General features: G+C 42.5%; 1 protein-coding gene and 1 pseudogene across 2 annotated transcripts in view; both read right to left on the bottom strand.

Annotated features, from left to right (window-relative positions):
• The window catches only part of LOC311099840 (ryanodine receptor 1-like), a 74,663-nt pseudogene extending 67,397 nt beyond the window's left edge, over positions 1 to 7,266 (bottom strand). The window contains exon 1 of the transcript in view: positions 7,219 to 7,266. The product of the transcript in view is annotated as a ryanodine receptor 1-like (transcript). The remainder of the gene's footprint in view (positions 1 to 7,218) is intronic.
• Positions 7,267 to 14,811: 7,545 nt separating this feature from the next.
• LOC311099800 (protein FAM98A) lies at positions 14,812 to 18,163 on the bottom strand. The gene is made up of 8 exons (XM_084140550.1): positions 18,020 to 18,163; positions 17,667 to 17,773; positions 17,429 to 17,548; positions 17,052 to 17,320; positions 16,869 to 16,949; positions 16,631 to 16,747; positions 15,540 to 15,686; positions 14,812 to 15,432 (listed from the first exon to the last, which is right to left on the bottom strand). The coding sequence occupies exons 1-8, from the start codon at positions 18,082 to 18,084 to the stop codon at positions 15,241 to 15,243; spliced, it is 1,098 nt and encodes a 365-aa protein (XP_083996676.1). The 5' UTR covers positions 18,085 to 18,163; the 3' UTR covers positions 14,812 to 15,240.
• Between the last annotated feature and the right edge of the window lie 57 nt (positions 18,164 to 18,220).

Here is an 18,220-nt window from a genome sequence, read left to right as displayed (position 1 = left end):
GGATGCCCAGATAAAAAACAAGTAACATTAAGATGTTTCATCACTTGGGTAATATTTCATAAGTAGTATTTCATAGGCCTATTTAACTTGCCATTCATAACCTTAAGGCCCATATGACACTAACACTGGCCAGGGGTAGAGGTACATCCAAAACACAAAGAGGGGCTTAAGTGTGGATGCATAATGGTTGTAGTGGACAAGAGAAAATAGTAAAACAATGAATATGATTCCTGTGCACCAAATATACATATTTTACATTACATAAGAGCAAGACTGCATCCCTGACCAACATACAGTAACAATAGCAAGACTGGATAGAGCCAGCAGAGTGATAAAGCATTCGTAACAGGGAGCCTTAACATACTAGGTCAAAATGCAAACAGCTGTCAGGAGAGCAGACACTCTGGTCTTGAATCTATACTTCACATTCCTAACCTTCACTCCCTTGTCATTCCTCTCAGCCTGCCCCTGTCCGACCACTAATCTACGTGGTTCTCTCGACTGTGGGTAAGCACCTGCTCCTCCCCGACCCTCTATTTCAGGCCCCTGCACCTGCTGTTCACACATTCCCCCCAGCGGAGCAGCAGATATTTGAGAGCTGGCCGGGCCCGGCAAGTCTGGATGTTTATTGAGCAGCTCCAATGACATAATCATTTGTAATGCACTCACACGCAGAGAGCAGTGGGACAGACATACACAGACGGATGTCTAACTATTATTCTTAGGCAGCTCAAGACACAAAACCTTGGCAATGTCAACCGTGGAGACCAGCTAAGAGTAAGCAACAAAAAAAGCTAATAAAATCTTATTTGTCACGTGCTTCGTAAACAACAGGTGTAGACTAACAGTGAAATGCTTACTTACGGGTCCTTTTTCAACAATGCAGAGTTAAAGATAAAAATAAAAAAAGATAGTGACACGAGGAATAAATAGTGAATAACGAAAAAACCCTTAGTCATGACAGAACAGTGGACACTGATAAGTCAGTCATTGTATCAACAAATGTTTTACAAAGCCTACAGTACTATACAATTCAGTGTACTGCAGTTCATTTGTGCTATTACTAGTACGGCAACTGTCATTCATACCAAAACTATCAGAACACATGGCATATATGACGCCATCACCCTTATTTGGCAAAGAGAATACAAACGAAAGCACTTCATCGTGCTATTCAATGCATAGAGCGAGTGCAGTTCTCATAGGGCCAGAAATAAACAGGTGCTCCCATGGCCCTGGCTATAAACGTGCTAATCCCAAGACTCTGTAAATATAGAACTCAGCAGAGTTGAGGTTGAACAGCATGTGATGGCCAGGCTCTCTCACACCTCCACATTCTGCTGACCAATTTAAGAAGATGGTTTTGGAACGGGTACCTTCTTTGGAGAGAGCATCATGTTACACACACTGTTATAAGCATAGGCAGAATCCCAGAGTCGCCGCTTCACTGTTGACGTTGAGACTGGTGTTTTGCGGGTACTATTTAATGAAGCTGCCAGTTGAGGACCTGTGAGGCCTCTGTTTCTCAAACTAGACACTAATGTATTTGTCCTCTTGCTCAGTTGTGCACCGGGGCCTCCCACTCCTATTTCTATTCTGGTTAGAGCCAGTTTGCGCTGTTCTGTGAGGGGAGTAGTACACAGCGTTGTACGAGATCTTCAGTTTCTTGGCAATTTCTCGCATGGAATAGCCTTCATTTCTCAGAACAAGAATAGACTGACGAGTTTCAGAAGAAAGTTTTGTTTCTGGCCATTTTGAGCCTGTAAATCGAACCCACAATTGCTGATGCTCCAGATACTCAACTAGTCTCAAGAAGGCCAGTTTTATTGCTTCTTTAAAATCAGCACAACAGTTTTCAGCTGTGCTAACATAACTGCAAAAGGGTTTTCTAATGAACAATTAGCCTTTTAAAATGATAAACTTGGATTAGCAAACACAACGTGCCATTGGAACACAGGACTGATGGTTGCTGATAATGGGCCTCTGTACGCCTATGTACAGTGGGGAAAAAAAGTATTTAGTCAGCCACCAATTGTGCAAGTTCTCCCACTTAAAAAGATGAGAGAGGCCTGTAATTTTCATCATAGGTACACGTCAACTATGACAGACAAAATTAGAAAAAAAATCCAGAAAATCACATTGTAGGATTTTTAATGAATTTATTTGCAAATTATGGTGGAAAATAAGTATTTGGTCAATAACAAAAGTTTTTCAATACTTTGTTATATACCCTTTGTTGGCAATGACACAGGTCAAACGTTTTCTGTAAGTCTTCACAAGGTTTTCACACACTGTTGCTGGTATTTTGGCCCATTCCTCCATGCAGATCTCCTCTAGAGCAGTGATGTTTTGGTGCTGTCGCTGGGCCAAAACTTTCAACTCCCTCCAAAGATTTTCTATGGGGTTGAGATCTGGAGACTGGCTAGGCCACTCCAGGACCTTGAAATGCTTCTTACGAAGCCACTCCTTCGTTGCCCGGGCGGTGTGTTTGGGATCATTGTCATGCTGAAAGACCCAGCCACGTTTCATCTTCAATGCCCTTGCTGATGGAAGGAGGTTTTCACTCAAAATCTCACGATACATTACCCCATTCAGTCTTTCCTTTACACGGATCAGTCGTCCTGGTCCCTTTGCAGAAAAACAGCCCCAAAGCATGATGTTTCCACCCCCATGCTTCACAGTAGGTATGGTGTTCTTTGGATGCAACTCAGCATTCTTTGTCCTCCAAACACGACGAGGTGAGTTTTTACCAAAAAGTTCTATTTTGGTTTCATCTGACCATATGACATTCTCCCAATCCTCTTCTGGATCATCCAAATGCACTCTAGCAAACTTCAGACGGGCCTGGACATGTACTGGCTTAAGCAGGGGGACACGTCTGGCACTGCAGGATTTGAGTCCCTGGCGGCGTAGTGTGTTACTGATGGTAGGCTTTGTTACTTTGGTCCCAGCTCTCTGCAGGTCATTCACTAGGTCCCCCCGTGTGGTTCTGGGATTTTTGCTCACCGTTCTTATGATCATTTTGACCCCACGGGGTGAGATCTTGCGTGAAGCCCCAGATCGAGGGAGATTATCAGTGGTCTTGTATGTCTTCCATTTCCTAATAATTGCTCCCACAGTTGATTTCTTCAAACCAAGCTGCTTACCTATTGCAGATTCAGTCTTCCCAGCCTGGTGCAGGTCTACAATTTTGGTCTTGGCCATAGTGGAGTTTGGAGTGTGACTGTTTGAGGTTGTGGACAGGTGTCTTTTATACTGATAACAAGTTCAAACAGGTGCCATTAATACAGGTAACGAGTGGAGGACAGAGGAGCCTCTTAAAGAAGAAGTTACAGGTCTGTGAGAGCCAGAAATCTTGCTTGTTTGTAGGTGACCAAATACTTATTTTACACCATAATTTGCAAATAAATTCATTAAAAATCCTACAATGTGATTTTCTGGATTTTGTTTTCTCAATTTGTCTGTCATAGTTGACGTGTACCTATGATGAAAATTACAGGCCTCTCTCATCTTTTTAAGTGGGAGAACTTGCACAATTGGTGGCTGACTAAATACTTTTTTTCCCCACTGTAGATCAATAAAATAAAATCAGCCGTTTCCAGCTACAATAGCCATTTACAACATTAACAATGTCTACACTGTATTTCCGATCAATTTGATGTTATTTTAATGGACAAAAAAAATGCTATAGGGTATACAGAAGATAGCCCTATTTGGTAAAAGACCAAGTCCATATTATGGCAAGATCAGCTCAAATAAGCCCTGTGTAGCTCAGTTGGAAGAGCATGGCATTTGCAATGCCAGGGTTGTGGGTTCGATTCCCACGGGGGGCCAGTATGAAAAATTTATGCACTCACTAACTGTAAGTCGCTCTGGATAAGAGCATCTGCTAAATGACAAAAAAATTAAAATAATAAAAAAATTAAGCAAAGAGAAACGACAGTCCATCATTACTTTAAGACATGAAGGTCAGTCAATACGGAACATTTCAAGAACTTTGAAAGTTTCTTCAAGTGCAGTCGCAAAACCATCAAGTGCTATAATGAAACTGGCTCTCATGAGGACCGCCACAGGAATGGAAGACCCAGAGTTACCTCTGCTGCAGAGGATACGTTTATTAGAGTTACCAGCCTCAGAAATTGCAGCCCAAATAAATGCTTCATAGAGATCTAGTCACATACACATCTCTACATCAACTGTTCAGAGGGGACTGTGTGAATCAGACCTTCATGGTCGATTGCTGCAAAGAAACCACTACTAAAGGACACCAATAAGAAGAAGAGACCTGCTTGGGCCCAGAAACACGAGCAATGGACATTAGACTTTGTGAGACGCGGTGTGGGTGAATGGAAGATCTCTGCATGTGTAGTTCCCACCGTAAAGCATGGAGGAGATGGTGTTATGGTGTGGGGGTGCTTTGCTGGTGACACGGTCTGTGATTTATTTAGAATTCAAGGCACACTTAACCAGCATGGCTACCACAGCATTCTGCAGTGATATGCCATCCCACCTGGTTTGGGCTTAGTGGAACTATCATTTGTTTTTCAACAGGACAATGACCCAACACACCTCCAGGCTGTGTAAGGACTATTTGACCAAGAAGGAGAGTGATGGAGTGCTGCATCAGATGACCTGGCCTCCACAATCCTCCGACCTCAACCCAATTGAGATGGTTTGGGATGAGTTGGACCACAGAATGAAGGAAAAGCATCCAACAAGTGCTCAGCATATGTGGGAACTCCTTCAAGACTGTTGAACATTGTGAAGCCGGTTGGACATACTGCCAAATTCTATAAAACGATGTTAGAGACGGCTTATGGTAGAGAAATTAACATGAAATTATCTGGCAACAGCTCTGGTGGACATTCCTGCAGTCAGCATGCCTATTGCTCGCTCCCTTAAAACTTGAGACATCTGTGGCATTTTGTTGTTTGACAAAACTGCACATTTTAGAGTGGTCTTTTGTTGTCCCCAGCACAAGGTGCACCTGTGTCTGATCATGCTGTTTAATCAGATTTTTGATATGACACACCAGTCAGGTGGACGGATTATCTTGGCAAAGGAGAAATGCTCACTAACAGGGATGTAAACAAATTAATGCAAAAGTTTGAGAGAAATAAGCTTTTTGTGCGTATGGGAAATTTCTGGGATCTTTTATTTCAGCTCATGAAACATGGGTCCAACACTTTACATGTTGCGTTTATATTTTTCTTCAGTGTATTTTAAAATAAGATTATATTTGAGAACTAACAACCACCAAAATAAAAACTACACAGTCAGGGAGAATCATTTTTTTTTTTTATGTTATGGCATGGGGCCCCCATTGATTTTGTTATAATGTTTGAGTCACTCAGATAGCATAAGAACAAGGCATAAGCCATGGCAAAATGTGTATAATTGCAGCACATTAGCTTTAAAACTGCACATTTTATCTGGGGCCTGTGTGGTCCAGCGGTTACAGTCGGCATGGGTTCGAATTCAGCCCACTGCCCTTTGACTCTCCCCATCTTCCCAGTCTTTCACACTGTAGTATCTGTTCAATAATGCAAAACATATGAAAGGAGTGGGACTGCCCCACTTATTAAAAAAATAACAATAATTAGCTTTAAAATATAAACATTTTGACTGCGGCCAAGAGGAGGGCCTCAAACATTTTCGGTCATTTTTGGCCATTCCCACTACCCCCCACCCTCGCTGCTGAAAAAATGTATGCTAGAGGAAACAGATAGTGACACTACTTTCTGTTCACCCGTCAGGGGCTCTCAAAAAAAAAAACGATATTTAGAATCTAACTGACTAAAGTAATGATCATCCGTGGGAATCACTAAACAGACTTAACAAAGCAGAGGCAGCCCTCTATGCTCTTTACATGCAGCAGGCACTAACACAGCACTATTTCTAGAAAGTGCTCTGTGGTGAATGATACCTCTACAAATACACACAGATAAATGTCAGGTATCTTTGACAGCCCATCTCTGCCTGGCATCAGTCGGATTTGACTCTGCAATACACATCATATAAAAGCCTTGCCTGTGAAATGTAATTTGGTGTTCACGTCAGTCTTTGAGTCCCTACTAAGGAAAATAGCTGTGCCTAAAACTAAACCAAAACAGAGAGCTTGTTTCAGAAAGGCATATTGCATGCCATGCTTTTTTTCCAATGTCTTGCTGTGATTGTACGTTCAATGTAACTTACAGGTAGTCTTTGAGAAAGAGAGGTTTTAAAATAATGTAGTGTACAGTATCTAGTATAGAACAGTGTGAATGTCAATAAATATCAGTGCTTAGAGCTGCATGGTGCATTTTGTTTGACTGGTGTTGTACTTTTCTCCTCCAACTAGTTTAGTGTATCTTAATATAACAGATACATGAAACACCAAACGCTGGATTAATCTGACACTTGTTGGATTCTCCACAAACAGGCCAGTCTCTGGTTACTGTACTGCTGAGGATTGATTGAATTCAGTCTAAGAACAGCTCGTAAAACACCAGTAGGAAAATGTGTCAAACACAATTCCTCTCCTTCATTCAGGATCTGAACAGTGTGGAAATCAGCATCTTTATCATGCTGGTCTCAATGGTGTCAAAATGTGCTGTAGTTACTAAATTGCTGTGAAGAATTACATTCTCTTGACTGGGACAAAAGCTCTGATGTACCAACGTAACCTGCCACCCCTTTCCATCATGCTGTCCTCTCATTACTTGATCTGTCAGTTAACCCATATTACCCGCACCAAAAGGTAAAAACCCAAAAAAGCAATTCATCCTTCAAAATCTGATTTCTCATTCCATTGAATTAATCCAATATAATTAAATGTGTATGCATCTTTTGTTGACCACTCAGTGTTTTTTAAATTAATTACTACCCTAGTTTTCACCTGTTTCTATTTGCCACCGTCAGCTGCTACTTGGCACCAAGCAAGCTGCCCAACTCCCAAACAATAACATATCAAGTTCCTCTGGTGTATAGATAGATAACAATACAGACAAACCCAGCACCTGTCCATGTCAATCTGGTCTTTCCAAAGTCAATCAAAGGGAAGCCATTAACAAAACGTATGAAAGTTGATACATTGGACTACAAGTTACACAGAAGTTACACATTACAGCAGGATAAGGTATCTGATTGTAGCTACACTGCAGCATTGTTTCTCTCATAGCCTTTATCAGCTACAATCTAAACTAAATAATAGAACAGAAGGAATATAGCATCACTCACCGTACGCAAGAACTGAATCTCCTCCTCACCGTCTCCTCCTTCTGCCATCCTCTCAAAGTGTTACTGATCACTCCTTGAGCGAGATGGGTAAATGGCTCTCTTTTCTCCCTAACTGTTCCTCAGCCAGCCTTGCTGTCTCTCTCCTCTCACTCCCTGCTCCTGTCTGTGTGTGGGGGCGTACTGAAGGAGAATGTGGGTCCGGTGGCTCTGGATGCGTTATGAGACAGACAGTGACAGTTAACTCCTGCTCAGTGCAACATGACAAGGGGGTGGATCAAACTGTGCCTACAACACAGATATGGATGTTTAACTGGACAGTTTAGCTAGAAGTCCTATAGGATTGTTGTACAGTATTACCAAATATACCAGTAAACATTTGATGTGTCTGAATCTGATTTAACATAGCTACAATATGTGTAAATGACCAAGCTAGACCCAAAACACTTGCATACTAAAGATGGCAGTGTTGTTGCATCAGTCCCAACGGGATTCCCCTTAGTTAGGTCTGCAAAAGAGGTTTGTGAATACAGACGCGTTTTAAAACCTTTGTACTTACTAAGTCAGGAGAATGACGTCCACTTCCAAACAATCAGGAAAATACCTCTTATTTTACTAAGAGGGATACACTTATCAGATATGAATTAATAAATCAAAAGGATTTAAACAAATCATTTTATTAAAACTGAAATACATAATAAATTAAGCAAATTAAATATAGTCTGAAATACGTAAAATGCAACTTCGGACACAATAATAACAGAACATAACAGAGACTAATAAAACAACCGCATGAAAGCATCATAAAATAAAAGTTTGAGGATATCAGAACTTGGCACAATTAAATCAAGCAACAGATGCCATTCTTTGTGTGTGGTTTTATTTTCCCATTTCAAACCCTAATACTCAAAACCAAAGCGCTACAAACTAATAACCACTTTGTATGTCCTGTACCTGTCAGATCTGCAGAGGGTCTCCTGTGGCCATGCTAATATCATGTATAGGCCAGCGGGGAGAGTCTATGTAGCGTCTCCTGGTGGACGGGTGCCTGAACTGCAAGGCTGGTGGTGGAGATAATTCCACTGGGAGAGAACACCCATCCCTCTCACTGACCCCCATGTCGATCTCTATAAAGTCAAAAGCCGTCACAGAGGAAGGGGAGCAGTTAGCCACCAAGGGATCAGTGTAGAGTTCAGTTGATGATGTTCTGTCTATCGGTGTGTAAGAGGGTATAATGGGACTGGGAGAGCATGTTTCTGTTTGAGAGAGAGGAGGGGTTAGAGGAGAAGGGAGGGGAAGTTTGACATCAGTAGTTTGGGGCTTCTGCTGTAGGGGGGCCATGGTCTGAGGTAGAACATCTAAGATCGTGTCTGTCTGAGACGGTCTATCCAACTGCATTGGAACTGTAATGTCTTGCCCTTGCTCCTCCTTTGGTTCACATATATTCAAGTGCATCTCCAGCAGGTCGTGCAGACCTGACTCTGTGCATTGTTCCTCCAACCGTTTCAGTTGGCTTTCCCTGAGATGCCATTGTGATTTGTTAAATTGCCTTTGGCGAGATTCCTGGTTCTGTTTCGGATTTAGTGATGGAGGAGTATACAAATACTGGAGGGTTTGCAAGGGGTTATCCTGTTGTAGTTGAGGACCTGGTGTATGTTGGATTTCATTCTGCCCCTCTTGGGTAAATTGATAAAGAGTTGGCTCTGGTGGTGGACATAGAACTGGCTCACTGGGGCTTTGAAAAACCCCTGGTTCATCTTGCTGATTCTTAGAAGCTTGTCTTGACAAAGATCCGGGAACACCATCGTGACTGATGGAGCGCCCAAAGCGCCGTGCTCCCTGCCGACGCAGACGTCCAACGCTCCTCTGACCCCCCTCCCGCTGACTCTCACGCAGGACATCGTTGAGCTGGGGTTCAGGGGGCGGGGGAGGAACCCTGGGGGTACGGAGCAGCGTTGCCAGAGCGTTGAAACGCCCGAGGTGCTCTGCTAAAGACATGCGCTGGTGTGTCCTCTTAAAACCCAGTCCTGACTCTGTCATCTTCTCTTTCTTCACCAACGCTTTTTCCTCCAACTCTTCTGCTTCATCCATTCCTTTACACAGACCTTCATCCACTACGGTTCTGGTTCTGGCTGGTTGGGGTTCCGCCACCATAACCCAGGTGTCCTCAAAGACTGGATCTTCTTTCTCCTTCTTGTCCATTTCATCTTCAATCCTCAGTTGGTCCAATGTCACCTCTGGCATACTGATGGAGCGACGAGGGCGACGGGGCTTCTGACCGACCCTGCCAGACATATCCACTTTTGACAGCTTTTTACTTAGACCGATCTCTTCCGGTTCCTCTTTCATCCCAACCTGCTCCAGACCCCACAATACACTGTTAGTTTCATACTGTCTAACTGTTTCCTCTATTGTCTCATTTTCCAACTTGAGCTCAGAGCATTCACATGATTCCCCATCTTCTGTCCCGGTAGGCGAGTCCAATGTCGCGAGATCCAGGAAGTCATCAACATTTTCAGTGAAGCTGTAGTTCAGCAGATCGGGTTCATCCTCCATCTCATTCCCCACTAGAACTGAATACAGATAAAATGTCACATTGAGTATTTAAGTGAGTAACATGTGGATACATGGTATTTTCCTACTAGCACTTACTTTGCTGATAACTTCTTTGTTGAGGAAAAATGTACTTACTACGACTGTGAGTCGCTCTGGATAAGAGCGTCTGCTAAATGACTAAAATGTCAATGTAATGGCCAATTTAAAAAAAACTATCCAAACCTCGTCCAGGGCCATCAATAATTTTGACAGGAATCCTGTACGGTCCAACCTCAGAGCTGGATGCTTCAGTCATACCATCAGATAACGTCCTACTGCCATTGATCCAATTCTCAGTGTCATTCCCAATGGATGTGGGGGAAGGGTTCTGTGAATAAAGTCACAGAGAAGTCAAACAATAGAGTGGCCTGTCAAAAGACAAACGTGAGCTATGCGAAGACCCAGTGTTAGGACAGAAGAGTGAAGAGCGCCAGACTTACAGGGCTGCTCCAGCTTGGCATGTTGAAGAATCTGAGAGATCTCCTTCGATGAGCCTTGTCCTCTTGCACCGGATGCCTTCAGGAAAGATACACACAGTTTGTCACCTCATCAGCCACAAAAACAAGGCAATAGACAAACAAGGGTTCAATATAAGATGCTTATGATACTTAAGATTTACTTGTTTGATGTTTTATGATCTTTTTTGTGATTCCTCTTCTTCTCTGAGGCACTGAGAGTGACAGACAGCTCCTGCTCTCTAGTGCCCTCCAATACACTCAGGACAGAGGTGCGAGTACTGGAAGGGCTTTTGCCGATTGCCGACTCCGAATCTACTCGGACAGTCAAAACATAGAACTTGTCATACCCTATCTTATTCGACTGACATAAAGCTATACTGCAGTACAGGCTACAAATACGTCACCATTTGAGTGTAGTTTGCTGATGGATTGGTTGTCTTCTCTAAGGTCATGGATAGAGCGTCTGTATACAGAGAATGATGGTATTAGCTCCATGTAAAGCATTTAAAACAGAATCTTTAAGGTGGTTCATCTATATATATTTCTTTAATAAGTACCTTTTTTTAGCAGAGCCCTCTACATCAGGGACAGTATCTTCGGTCGATTTTCGTTTGGATGTGACTGGTGATTGAAGTGTGGTGTGGTGAGCTGTCTTTGTATTTTGCTGGCCTGTGAGGTCAAGGTTATAAAGTCAGGGACAACACACCTATTGGCTTTTACTGACGACTAGATCATTTCAGCATTACTTTTTACTAAAAGCATCGGAACTATGCAACCAGTTATTAAGCAGCAAAAATAATATCTTTACCACAACATTATGCACGTACTGTCTGGGGGATGTGAAGGGCCAGTGTGTGTGCGTCCTGTCTTGAATTTACTGAGAGCATCCACAAATATCTCTGGAGAGATCAAGCAAAAAAAATAAAAACTGAATTCATGAATTAACAGCAGCGTATTCTTAAATTATTTTCACAGCATGAACCTCATAACCCCATCATTGCAAAACTCTCACCTCCAACACTGCGCCTCCTTTGACGCCTTAAACTTCTATACACACCAAGTCCTGCCCTCTCCTGAAACCTCCCCCCGTCAACTGGGGGTGTGGTGGATTCACCCGACTCTGCTACTGTTGCCATGTCCATAACAGAAGAGGGAACGACACCTTATGGACGTACAGAGGATTGAAATCAGTGTCAACATTAAATCAAACACCCGTCATCAGCTACTATACAAACACAAATGTATAGTTCTCAGAACTTACCAATATGATCTGCATGTATTATGAGTGTCTTGATCACTGCTGCTTGTCTATTCAGTTGTCTCTCTGTGCCTGCGGTCAGTTTAGAGCCCCCAGCTGGACAATGTAGCAGATTAGGTGCAATCACAAGGGCCAGATTGCCCACTTCCATACGATTCTCTTCACATCTTGTGAAAGCGAGGGATTGGAGATGGAGAAACTTAGTGGAGAATGGAGGAACAATGCAGATGAAAGGAAAAGTAATCATGAATTTCCGGAGACAAACCTTTGAGCCGTCTGTCTCAGGAAGGTGCAGAAGTATCGGAGGGCCCGTGAATGAGAAAGAGGGAACAGGGCTGTAAGAAGAAGAGTGACTCCATCTTTGCCCTGCTCCTGGCCCCCCTGCTCCTCTAAGCCCTGTGCACGGCACAGTGGCACCTGTAGATCCATAGGGATGAGAGGAGAGGGCAACTCCCGTAAGAACTGCTTCACAAGAGACGCCACATCACAGGACTGCAGAGTGGCTGAATGTGGCAGAGAAAAGACTGGCTCCCCCTGCTCCAGGCCAGCCTATTATGAGGTAGATGGTCAACATAAAAAAGATACTCATTGGGGTAAGAAAGTGGATTTTCCTGCACATCTCTCCTGTGCAGTCTTACCTTCAGAGCTCGGATCCGACTCAACGACCCCGTCTTTCGAAACAGCCCTTCAGTATGAAGATGCTGGGATAAAAATTCACAGGCGTCCACCAAGAACCTAAGTTGGAATAGTTAGATCACTCAAATGTAAGTTTGTCATGACCAGTTGTTCATTGTAACCAGAATATATTTGATTTTAAACAAATCGCATCTCCCAGTTTGATTGTATTTAAAGCAAAAGTACAACTCAAGTTGACATACTTTGGCACTGTCCCACTCATATCAGTTAAATGGCACTGGGGCAGCAAGGTCAGCTCCCGACCAAAGGCAAATTTAGATTGGTTCTCCTGAAAGACATCCATCTACAGATCATAGAGGTACTATAAATGCTTTCTACAACAATCACTCAACATTGGTCGTTTGCAAATTATGATTAATACATTTGAATATTCCAAAAATGTGACCTTGGGAGTAATCATCATCAAATAATCAACAAGTCTAAGGTGGCGCAGCATTGTGTGTGTTGACAATAAACTTGATTGAAGCATTGAGGTTAACCGTTCAGGGAACATTTTGTCAATGTTTGTTACCGGTCTGACAGGGTCGCTCGTGTACTGCCCATTGAATAAGTTCTTCCAATTTTTCACGCGAACTCCAGATGCTTTCAAAGCATGCATCACGGCCACTACGCGCAGACGGTCGTCCATGGGGTTTGGCATTGGTAGATCCAGTTAGGCTGTGTTCTTAAAAAATTTAAACAGTTTAAAGTAGTGGCCTTGGAAAACTACATCGCTATACAAAACCGAGGCTGGGACAAGCTATAGAAACTATTTGCACGAAACTACAATGGACCTCAAATCCATAGACTTTGCGCAAATCACTTACAAAACTTAAATGTGGACAGCTACGTAGAAAACGTATGTAGCCGATGTTGTAGCACGTCTTTGATCCTCTCATCCCGCCGCCACTGAGGGAATTCGATATCTGGCCCGGGTTACCCCGGTGAGAGGAGTTGGTAGTGGGTAAAAAGCATTCGTTTTGGAACGGGGCTGCCTACCGGGTGTGAGCCAGGTGCCGCGTTCAAATCCCACGGCGAAGTCGGCTCAAACAGAGAGGAAGAGGCGAAGCAAGAGGGATAACTGGGCCCAAAATCTGTTTTATCCAGCAGGTGGCGTGTTTTCGTTTTTGAATGGAGGTCAATGAGTGTCGAATTTGGTTAACACTTTTTTTTATGGCTTATTTGCTACTTGTGGCTTATTTGATCGAGTAGAAGTTTCGTAATGCTTAGGTTGTAATGAGTATACTGATATAAGTAGGACACGTGACATCCCGGCAACTTTGAAAAAACCCACTTTATATCGAAGTTGTTCCTGTTGTTCACAGGTTTATCTGCCCTCTCATTTGCTAGATTAGAATGGTCCCACCTGATCTTGCCTTCCATTTTTTAAGACATTTATTTTCATTGTTAGAGCGCCCATTTACTGGTCAATATAATGGATACTCGGTGGCTCAAAACAAAAGTGATGTAGCCTAGGCTAGAGTAAGTACCTGGAGTATTGAGTACGATTCTGTTTACATATGAAAAAGCGCTTTTCATAAAAACGCTTAATCTTCCATCCCAATGAAAACGAGTTTAGACATGTTTTTACATATTTTATGGAAATATGTTTTATGTTTCTGGACAATGCACCATGCTGCCTTGTTGACAACATGATAAAGCGGTGCAGGTTACTGTTAGATTTGAGCAGGGCGCTCCTCCCTCACCGCTTTTGCTTGTTCAGATCACAGGCCATAGACTGGTGCACCGTGACTCAGGTTAATAGAGCTCCCTCAATGCTGTATATAAACCCTGGATTGCTGATGCTATGTATTGGCCAATGAGAGGCTTTGAAGTTGGCAATCCTCAATTATACCTAAATATAGTTTGATTTTCCCTTTAAGGCAATGTTTCCCAACTCCAGTCCTTGATTACCCCCAACATTACACATTTTTGTTGTAACCCCAGACAAGCACACCTGATTCAACTTGTCAACTAATCATCAAGCCCTCAATGAGTTGAATCAGGTGAGTTTGTCTGGGGCTACAACAGAAATGTGTGCTGTCGGGTGAACTCGAGGACTGGAGTTGGGAAACACTGCATTAAGGTGTCTAATAGAATATTAGTATGGGTGGTCCTCTGTAGCTCAATTGGTAGAGCATGGCGCTTGTAACGCCAGGGTAGTGGGTTCGATACCCGGGACCACCCATATGTAAAAATGTATGCGCACATGACTGTAAATCGCTTTGAATAAAAGCGTCTGCTAAATGGCATATTATTATATTATATATAATTGTGGCATAAACAAATGTAGACATTTATAAATGCATTTCTATAGCTTCCCAAATATTTGTTACAACGGTGGGAGAGTGCCAAGATGGAGGCATGGTGGCTTCAACACAGTACCCAGTCTGTCATCTAGTGTATATATAAATTATTGGTCTGTACTGAAGTCACAAATATAGTTTGAAATGGTCAGTGCATAATGGTACATGATGGAAAATAAACTTGAATGTATAGTTGCTCATCCATGGTTATGTTTCATCCTCATACCCGCCATACAGGACTATGACATTTGACATCTATATCCTTGTTGTTTTCTCATGATGACCAAACAAAACAAGACAAAAGTACAAGGAAGTACTTAAGGCTTTATTTAAACAGATACAGTTTGATTACTTCGATATCGTTTGAGAAATGTCAATCAAACTAATAGACTCTACAGGTTTCTAACATAAGCAATATATTTAATTATTTTTTAAAATACAATAATTTTTGTCCCCCAAAACAATATCACAAAAATCGATTATAGCCTATCCTTATTAACATACTTCAATCATAGTTCTTCAATTTAATTGAAATTCCACATTCAAATCAACACATTTTGTTTATGAATTTGACTTTTAGCAAAATGTCAGGACTCCACTTTTGTGGATCTGCAAAAATTATATTAATGTTAAACAAAATGTATTTTGATATTCAAATCTCCCCTCTTGTGGGTTTGTCTTTATCTCCATTTTGACCCATTATGTCGTGTCATTTCCTTCAGACGACCTATTGTTACTCTCGTTTGTTTCTCTTTTTCCCAGAAAAGTTATGTCGTTGCTGACCGCCCCCTCCGCGTGGCCCTCCACGTCCACGTCCTCCTCCACGCCCCCTCCCTCCTCCCTCTCTCCGTCCCTCCCACATGGGCATGGGGGCCTCAATTTCTCCTGGCCGTCCACCCCGGTCTGGTACACTGCCCATCAATACCTTCACAGAGACAGAGGAGAAGACAGATGAATCAGAATAGTTCATCTCTTTAACTTCATAAAAAAAAAAAATCTAACAAAACTCAGAGCTAGTTAGCTATAGCATACCTTGTAGACTGCAGTGCTTTCCCCTGCCTTTACTGGTAAAATGTAAGATTGATCTTTTCTTGCTGCAAGCAGAAGAGACACGGAGACTTGGGATACGAGGGGAAGTGATGAGAGGGGAGGTATTGAGGCAAGCACTTCACTGCGCTCCTGTGGAGAACATGGAAACAGGTTTACCATTAATATACATGTATCTACTAACAATAAAGGAATATAAAACTAAACAATATATTTTTGCGATCTGTGTTACTGTCAAAAGTCTATATTCATATAAATATGCAAAAAGTGAACTCTGACTTACACAGATTGTCATCCTCATTTTCTTGCTGACTGTGGAACTACACTTCCTGGTTCTGACTTCATCGCTGCGCCCTCTGTAAATGCTCACTGAATGCAAAAAGTTCAGTTGCTCATCACACCTCTTCACACTTCATGTCACCATGGTGAAACTCTCAGTCCTCTTCCTTGATTTTACATCTGAGGACTTCAACGTTTTGCTCCTGACTGACATGCCTTAACTTGCTGTTCCCTGCAAAAATTCTCCCTCTCAAGATCCTCTGTCTGACCCTTTTCAATGAAAACCTGTCATCTGGTATCCAGGGGGGGGGGGGGGGACATTCCGCCCATGCAAGAAAAGGGCATTTTAAGTTATTTTTGTTACATACTGTAATATTTTTTGGTGGAGTACAACTGTGGATTCTTGCAACTCCAGACAATTTTTATATTGGACTTATTCTGGAGACCCAGGTCTGATTGAATATGGTCCTTAGGAGTTGGAGATCTTATCACACTACCATATCTAGCAGATATGATCCAAAGGTCAGCACTGGCAACGCCTTATAGAGTATAGACTGTTCGACATGGGGTGCAGCTTGCTCCCTGAAGCTGTGCAGATAGGAACAAAGTCCATTTCTGTGCTGTGCACATGACTGCTAGTTCTGCTCGACGTGGCCTTGCGTCCCATTGACTACAATTAAATATTTGCACTCTAGTGCTTTTAATGTGGACATACATTGAGTGTACCATTTTGTACACCCACTATCGATTTAGCCTGCATATCAAGTAACTTTTCGTAGAGAGGCATTGTTGCATACCTTTTCCTTCTCTCCCCAGGCAAAGGACTGAAGTGTGACCTGAAAACGTTTGATCATCATTTGGCGTCGACACTGGTAGTCCTCTAATAGAGCCTGATTTATCTTCTGGACTTGCCTCTAAATGGGTGGAAAAACCGACAGAGAAATTAATAACCTGGTGAACAAATAAGGCTACAAATACACTGAACATTCTTCAGCACTCTCATGAGGAAAACCACCCCCTCCTTTGAAAACCTACCCATTGCGCAGAGTTGAGATTGGTGTCCAGCAGAGGTTCTGTCATATCGCCACACGGCAATACCGCAAGACGTGACTCCACCTGAATAGTAAAGCGTGAGAGAGAAGTGTGCACTGTATCAACAACAAAATTCTGCAGACACTTTTCATATCACATTCCTGTCGGAGTCCATCTCATCCTTACCTGATGGCACACATCTGTAAGCCGAGAAGACTCATCCATGTTTAAGGTTTGAAGCAACAGAGCCAATTCACTCTCTGTTTCTTCCTTCCTGTCCCCTTGTTCCATCTCCTGGCCATCTTCATATTCTTGACACCAGTTCTTTGTATCGACAATGCTGGGATCTTCCGCTCTCTGCTCTTTCTCAGATTTACCTTCAATCTTCTCATCCTCTGGATGTAATTCTTTCTGTTGAAGTATGCGTGCTGCTTGTAATTCTGACACCATGAACTCTGCAAATAAGACCATAAGGACAATAGCATCAACAATACAAACTCATATCATTCACTTCAACATTTTATTGACATTTGAAGAACTCCCACCTGCCTAATCTCTCTCACCAGTGACTCTGTTGAGGAGAGGAGGACTCAGTGTATCTGTGGTCAGTGCAGCGTAGGGACAAAGTAACTCGGTCAGCAGGGTCCGCAACTCCCCCACTAGGACAACACCAGTCTTTCTGTCTGTGTATGTGACAATAAAACATCAAAATATATATATTATGTGGTCTGTATGTGCACCTGCTAGTTGCTACCCTTGTATAATGTACAATTGCATGATTACTTAGTTGTAATGTCATACCCTGTAACTCTGAGCAGACAGCCCTCAATTCTGACGCCAGCCAAGTGAGCAGCGGACAAGGAAGCTCATCACACCTGCACCGTCTGACACAGACACTGCTTGTGTACCTGACATAATGTTAAAGTAATGACCGAGATCAACCAACACGTGTAATAGCTAGATAGATAGATAGTTAAGGTTCAGAAAACACACCGTAGCGAAATCATACTTATGAAACTGAGCCTCTCAGCGACTAGCTAAGTTACTTTTGTGCTGTTTACTTGTCTACCCCATCTGGCACGTGCAGTACGACATCTCTTAGCTAGATAGCAGACATTATCTAATCAGTTTTCAAAGTACACGTACATACTCACCCAACAGCCCTTATAGCATATATTGTTCCTATATCTCTCTCCATTATAGACTCAATAGAACACATCCAAACATGTAGCTATTCTCAAATGTTTGGTTAAAAAGTTGCAGAAGCTCTGTCCTTCCGGTTTCCGTTTGTCTACGATGGATTTAAGGCAAGGTTAATAGATCGACAATCCACTTTGATGCATCGATGCGAATGT

Source organism: Coregonus lavaretus, assembly GCF_964263955.1.
Source record: "Coregonus lavaretus genome assembly, chromosome: 24".
Taxonomy (NCBI): Eukaryota; Metazoa; Chordata; class Actinopteri; order Salmoniformes; family Salmonidae; genus Coregonus; species Coregonus lavaretus.
This window is presented reverse-complemented; position numbering and strand designations above follow the sequence as displayed.